Source organism: Coccinella septempunctata, chromosome 5 (genome assembly GCF_907165205.1).
Source record: "Coccinella septempunctata chromosome 5, icCocSept1.1, whole genome shotgun sequence".
In the NCBI taxonomy this organism is placed as follows: domain Eukaryota; kingdom Metazoa; phylum Arthropoda; class Insecta; order Coleoptera; family Coccinellidae; genus Coccinella; species Coccinella septempunctata.
The window spans coordinates 39,208,387-39,215,520 of NC_058193.1; the positions used below are offsets into that span (position 1 = coordinate 39,208,387).

Sequence of the window (7,134 nt, forward strand, 5' to 3'; positions counted from 1 at the left end):
CTGAAAAATTGATATATTATACTTGTAATAATGTGGAAAGCTACAGACTAGAGAGAAGACAAAAACAAAAAGCGAACTGATAATCTCTGGTTGATAGCAAAGAGTAATCAATTCTTTTTATTAGATAAAAGAGAAGCGCCTGCGTCAGTGGTTCCCCTATTTCTATCCGATACAACGTAATATAAGCAGGAAGTTTTGTTGTAAAGTCTAGTCTAGTGTTCTTAATTTTGTGATAGCTGGAAGTTATCAGATGAGTATTAATTTCAGCTCTCAAATATTTGTGAATTAACCGAGTAATCAGGTTTAAAATTCATTGTCTATAACTTCAGACCTGAATACGGTAAGTAAAATTAGAAAAGATGTTTTTTGATTCTATAATTCGTGAAATTCCTTAATTAAAATCGAGTGAATATAACTGAAATTATGATGGAAAATCCGAAGATAGTTTTTGAAATAATGCTTGCATATAGATCGAGAATAACAATCTTCCCGGATGATAACAATGCATTTATCAGCTACTATTTCAAGGTTATCCGCAAACGGGTACATAAAATGTCTAATATGCAGTCAAATTAATCCAGTGGCGGCGAAAATGTGGATGGAATGTGAACAAAATCGTATTAACTTGCGGTGTACTTCATATCTGAATACTACATATTCCGTGATTGATTTCGTTTCAATAGTAGATTATACATATTATGAGTTCGTTGATATTTCTCTCCGAAGTTATTTATAACTTTTTGACTGACACTGACGCTAAGAGCATCAACAGGAAGTTATTCCGATCTGGAATCAGGCAGATCGAGTTGATGAATAACCAAAATAATAACAAAATATTGTATTGGTCTAGTTTTCGAGACATGAAAATGCACAAATAAAGTTTCGAATGTGATTCTTGCAATGATAAACCCTATTGGCTTTTGATTTTTAGCGGAGAAAATGGAGGATGACTTCAAGGACCTCAAAATTGAGGACAATTATGATGTCAACATCCTACTTCTTGGTGAAACTGGAGTTGGAAAATCCACATTCATCAACTCCATTGCCAACTACCTTCACCATCAGGACTTGAAGAAAGCTTTGCAGGAAGATTTATTTTATTTGATACCTTGCATGTTCAATGTTACTGATGAGAATTACAGACCGAAGAAAGTAATTGTTGGTTCTGATGATAATGAATACCAGTTGGTGAGTGCAAATTTTTAAGAGGTGTTACTTGAGATAAGTTTTTATTGTCATAAATTTGGTGGAGGCACTTTACACAATATGAAGTATAGATTGTTGGGAATAGGATTGCATTTTGCGTCCTTGTTCAAATGCGTGAATAGAGCGGTCATCCATTCAAGTATTCAACTAACCCAACGCAGCTTTTTCCAGAAGACTATTTTCCAACCCTGACGAGTCACTGTAGTTCTTGCTAAATTTGCGCGCCATTTCGTTGAAAATCAGAAATATGGAACCAATTTCTAGATTATAGAGTCAAATTAATCAGTTCATACAATCATTGTTGATAACGTGAATTTATTCTAGATGGAAGTGACTCACTATAGAATCTAATCAATTTATCATTACTATTTTAAATCCTGATAATTATGCCGGATTATTGTTGTTTCGTTGAGTAAACTGCATTATATTCGTAATTTTTCAGAGACAAAAATATTGAAATATCGATTATAGTTTCGAGAGTCAAATATGCATTGTAGTATTCCTTTTCCAAGCAGAAATTCAATTGGTCCTTCCTTCACTTTAGGTCGGAGATTCCGCCACTCAAGACGTGAGAACCTACGTCTTTCCAATCGGAGCGGGCAAGACCAGGTTGAGACTGATCGACTCCCCAGGAATGGGAGACCCAAGGGGCGTCGAACAGGACGACCAAAATTGCGAAAACATCCTCAACTACATCGGCCAGTTGCACCACCTCCACGCCATCTGCCTACTTTTCAAGCCTAACGACGCACGCATCACCATAACCTTCGAGTATTGCGTCAAGCAGATCCTGTCGAGACTGGACAAATCGGCCGCGAAGAACATCATCTTCGTGTTCACCAATTCCAGAGCCACCAACTACAAGCCGGGGGAGACTATTGCCTGTCTCAAGAAGGTGGTGGAAGACATCAGGAAGCAGCCGCCCCACGTGGAAATCAAGGTGGACGACAACGTTTTCTGTTTTGACAACGAGGCGTTCAGGTTCTTGGCCGCTACGAAGAAGGGGATCGAGTTCGGGGACGCTACCAAGCAGGAGTATTTCAAGAGTTGGAAAAACTCGTCTCAGGAAGCTTGGAAGTGAGTATTTGGGGGAGGGTGTCGATGCACTCTTGATTCGGAAGTGCTGAACCATTCATTGTCCAGCCTTATGTTTGTGTTTTGTTGCTGCCCGAGTCACCTTTCACAGTAGTTGGGGAGCCCAAGAGGGAAATTCGGGGTGTACTAAAGCGTGTCAGATCAATGTAAGGGGAGATACATTAGGCTTGTTCGCAGAGTAGTTTGCAACGGTTGTGAACTGTACAGATCAAGCGCAATTCCATTTTAGGGTAGCAAAAATCCATTTGCGCTTGCTCTGTACAGTTCACAACGGTTGTGAACCACTCTACGAACAAACCTATAGTACCCTGTATAGTACCTCTGCCAAAAATTATTCCTGTATATAGGGGGAATTTTCTAGGACAGCCTGTCATAATAGTAAAAAAAACGATCATTGTACATACTCGAACGTGTCAGATTAAGATATATGTGGTTAATAATATGTTGAAAAGTATAAATTCTCTTAATCCGACAATTTAAGCGTGACGAAAAGGTGTGGGAGGGCGCCAAACTTGCAAAAAACAAAAATCACGTGTACATTCTCGAGCGCGGTGGCTTTTTTTCTTATTTTGACGCTAATGATCCAACAATAACGGAAAAAATATAATCTAATAGAATCAGCAGGCCGAAACAATAAAAATTGGCCATAAAGATCACAAAAATCGGTTTTTTTCAATTATCTCCTCTCCAGGGCTTCAAAATGTTTTCGCACCCGTAATAAAATTTGTAGAGCATATCATTTTCTACAAATTTTGTCCGAAGCAATTTTTTCTACGTTCAAACGTTTTTGAGATATATGGCGATAAATGTACTTTAACTTGGTTTCCACATTGACCTTGGCCTTTTGCATGTGTGGCTAAGCTCCTTGCCCTTATCGCCCTCTAACTCGAAAACGGTTAAGAGTAATGGTTATAAGAGGAATATCAGTGAGATGGTTTCCATCAGAAGTAATAACACCGTAAATTTTAGAGAAGATGTTAATAACCTAAGTTATTTTTATGATGTATTATTGGACATAACGTGACGGATAACATGGGGAAGGGGGAAGTGACGTTAAAGGAACTTGTTTTGAGAAGGAGAAGAAGAAAGGAAAAGATCTGACAGTTTGTGTGTTTTTGTGTTTGTGACATTGGACATTTGAAGTTTCCCACTTTATATCTATGTTCTGATTTAATTTTCTGACGACGCTAAGAAGATTATATAAAAGATTTTCAAAAGTAGCTAATCAAGTATTATGAAACTTTGTAACTATTCAATATTTTCTCGTACAACTTAATATTCTTGAGGTAGTATCAGCAACTTTGTCTTTGTGATTGTTTTGTTGAATGTCCTTTCGTTTTTTAGCCCTGAAGAAGGAGGAATTCGCCTCCGAAACGTTGGCACATTGAACATTTGAGAAAATAAAAAACTGTCCAAATTCCTGATAACTTTAATTTTTGAATTTCAATCATGGACGAAAACCAAACTGATCAAATACCTGGTTGTACGGAATTTTATCATATGCAACTTTCCTAATGAATACAGAAACGATTAGAGGTACAGGATGGAAGATATTTAAAAAAATGCCGTGTTATCATCTCCAAACCGTCAGATTAAGAAAGACCCCCTGTTTAGTGCCAGATTAATTGGTCATCTTGTCTGCAACACCGATATTAACCATCTGTATGAAAATCTGACACGCTCGAGTAGGCAGAAATAACGATTTTTTTTTTATTTTCAAAGGATCACTGTGACCTTGGGTCGCGAATTGTCAGTCTCTTGAAAAGTAGCTTCCTTTGGGTCCAATCAACATTATATTATTGGAGACCCGAAGGGCATATACAGTTTCTTAAACTGACACGCTCGAGTATATCCACTCGACGATTTTTTTACATCATAGAACCTTTTTTTCTTTCTACCACCTAATCTTCGAAATCCACTAGGTGTTCACGACGCTCGAGTAAATCCCGATTTAGCGTCGTCGGCTCCCCAACTACTTGAAATTATGAAATTTTGAGTGAAAATAATTAATTTCAGACTAATCAAGTACATCGTGGGAGACGTAGGAAGAGATCCCCTAGTACCGCATATGGTAAAATCCTCCAAATGCGTGAACGAAGCAAGGAGAATAATCAACCAACTGGCGCAACCGTTGGCCGACATCTCTCAGCTGATCCTCGACAACTTGCAGATTCTGGATCGCAGACGGAAGGAACTCCAGGAGGATAACCTGAGTTTGGAGAAGTTGAAGGAGAAACTCTACGTCCCCGTTATCAATCTGCAAGTGATCAAGTTGACCCAACCGGCCACCGTGTGCTGCGACAGCAAATGCGCCGAATTCGTTCACGTAAGCAACTGCTTCGACGACCTCTTCGAAATGTAATAATTTCTTGTTCGATTACAGATCGACGGTCGTAAGAGTTGGAATTACGTACAGAGGTGCCACGATCCTTGCTATCTGAGGAACGTTCCACAAGAGATCATCGGCGCTCCGCAACTGGAGTATTGCGCTTCGATGGACCGGGCGACACTGACTTGTAAAAAATGTCGGTGCTCGCAGACCGTCCATATGCATATCTACTACATGACCAAAAAGTTCGACGATAAGAAGATCGACCCTAACGTCCAATCTCAAATAACATCACATGAGAAAGGTTTGGCCGAGGCCGAGAGGTTAGTGAGTAAAATCATGAAGAGGAAGTCGGAGTTGGAAGACGAAAAAAACGTCATCATCGATTGCGCCGCAAAATTCGCCGGATTCTTGAGAAGGAGCGCGATCACGCCGTTTAACGATGCTTACAGGAAGTACATCAACTATATGATTCAACGGTGAGGATCTAATTCTTTAAAATTGGTACAGTTGACGTAACGCGATAAGTTTTGTTACAGGGAGCAAAGTTTAGGAAGGGACGCCGATATTCAAACAATTCACCATTTCGAAAATCTCCTCATCAAATACGACCAAATAAAATTGACCTTCGAGAAAGTTTCTGATATGTCGGATAGCAGCGGTGAGGGAGGAATGGAGCCGACAGAAGTACAGGCACTGTTGAACAAGCTCTATTCCTTGAAACACAATGGAAAAAAAATCAAAGAACTATATTCGACTCAAAAAACGGCGCGTAAAAAGGAATATCAGGACACTGAATACGTACATTCTTCGCCTGTGAAACCAGAACAAACTAAGGAAAAACTCAAGACACAGAGTGACGTCGAAGGGAAAACTAAAAAGGACAGACAGGACAAAATGACCAAAAATTATCATCAGCACGGCGTTCATAAAAATAAAACGCCACAAAAGAATCTGAATAAGAACATATTCCAAAATGCGAAAAAGAAGGACATAACGACCAGCATCGTAACCGACGCCAAGGGAACGAAAAAGCAAATCAAGATCGAGATCAATGAAACTTCGGATCAACCGAAATGGAGAAACACGAATATGAATCGGCAGGGTAATACGAAACTTTTCGTGATGAACAATCGAAAGAGTGCGGAGAAGAATCAGCCACCTCCGCCGTATTGTAACCAACCCTTCAATCAACAAAAGCCGAATCCACCCGGTCCACGCGGCAACCAACCAAATCGTGGCTACAATTCCGACGATAACCATGCATTCAGAGCTAATCGTCCTCCCTACAACCACGCGTCGTCCTATGATGGTCGTCCACCCTACGAAAACCAACCTCCTAATCGACGCCCCTACGAAAATGTACCTCCAAGCGATTATCGTCCACCTGGCGATTATCGTCCGCCCGGCGATTACCGTCCGCCCGGTGATTATCGTCCGCCCGGTGATTATCGTCCGCCCGGTGATTATCGTCCGCCCGGCGATTATCGTCCGCCCGGCGATTATCGTCCGCCCGGCGATTATCGTCCGCCCGGCGATTATCGTCCGCCCGGCGATTATCGTCCACCTGGCGACTATCGTCCACCTGGCGATTATCGTCCACCTGGCGACTATCGTTCGCCCGGCGACTATCGTCCACCCGGCGATTATCGTCCGCCTTACGATGATCGACCACCGAGTGACTACCGTTCTTACGATAGACCTCCCCCCTTCGATGGACGTCCGCCCTACGATGGACATCCGCCCTACGATGGACGTCCGCCCTACGATTCTCGTCCTCCGTACGATAACAGGCCGGCTCACGATAACAGGCCGGCTCACGATAACAGGCCGGCTTACGATAATCGTCCACCTTACGATAGTCGACCGCCGCAAGGCGAATCGCCCTACTTCAGACCGTACTATGAAAATAGACCTCAGGATTCTTCTTCGCAGGCCAAGAATCGCCAAAGTTCTCAGCAGAATCCGCCACCGCCTCCTTACGATCGTGTCGGCGGTAATGCTCAGAGAAGGCGCAGGCGTAGGAACGATGGAAGCGGTAATGACAGCTTCAAGAGTTGCGATGATTCCGATTGAAGTTTTGGTTTGACATTTTTCACGTAGAAATAGGTATTACTTTTTTGATTATTTGTATCGAGGATTTTGGTTGATGTGAAAGCTTTTATGTCTTATATATGTTACTATTATTACAAGAACAATTTATTCTTACCATGTTATTTTTATATTATTTTATAAGACGTTGGTTAATGTGGTTCTAGCCAAATATTTTGTATGTTATATGAGCTAATAAACATTTTTGAAAATAAAATGATATAGTTTCTTATGGTACATCCATATTTGGTTCGAGAAAAAAAACTGTTTTATTTCTTCTTCAATTTCCTGACGTGATTTATACTCCTCACATCAGGAAGAAGAAGGAGTTATTGAAGATTTAGAAAGGACCATTTTCATGAAAAACCTACCTATAAATCCATTCAACAATGACTGACTTCTCGGGTGACTAT

At 40.8% G+C, this 7,134-nt stretch overlaps 1 protein-coding gene across 2 annotated transcripts; it reads left to right on the plus strand.

Annotated features, from left to right (window-relative positions):
- Positions 1 to 149: 149 nt before the first annotated feature.
- LOC123313012 lies at positions 150 to 6,938 on the plus strand. Of its 2 annotated transcripts, XM_044897669.1 has the most exons (7): positions 150 to 340; positions 932 to 1,188; positions 1,751 to 2,283; positions 4,318 to 4,627; positions 4,685 to 5,109; positions 5,170 to 6,004; positions 6,059 to 6,938. In XM_044897669.1, exons 2-7 carry the CDS (start codon positions 940 to 942, stop codon positions 6,704 to 6,706), a joined length of 3,000 nt encoding a protein of 999 aa, XP_044753604.1. In that variant the 5' UTR covers positions 150 to 340; positions 932 to 939; the 3' UTR covers positions 6,707 to 6,938. The 2 variants fall into 2 exon arrangements, with proteins under 2 accessions (XP_044753604.1, XP_044753603.1); XM_044897668.1 differs by having other exon boundaries at positions 5,170 to 6,938.
- The last annotated feature ends 196 nt before the right edge of the window (positions 6,939 to 7,134 follow it).

What these genes read in the sequence shown, in the direction of transcription:
- LOC123313012 (XM_044897668.1), top strand. Translation starts at nt 940, where the DNA reads ATGGAGGATGACTTCAAGGACCTCAAAATTGAGGACAATTATGATGTC. An exon ending in AATGCGCCGAATTCGTTCAC is followed by an intron (nt 4,628 to 4,684) that starts GTAAGCAACTGC and finishes GTTCGATTACAG; the next exon opens with ATCGACGGTCGTAAGAGTTG. An exon ending in ATCAACTATATGATTCAACG is followed by an intron (nt 5,110 to 5,169) that starts GTGAGGATCTAA and finishes GTTTTGTTACAG; the next exon opens with GGAGCAAAGTTTAGGAAGGG.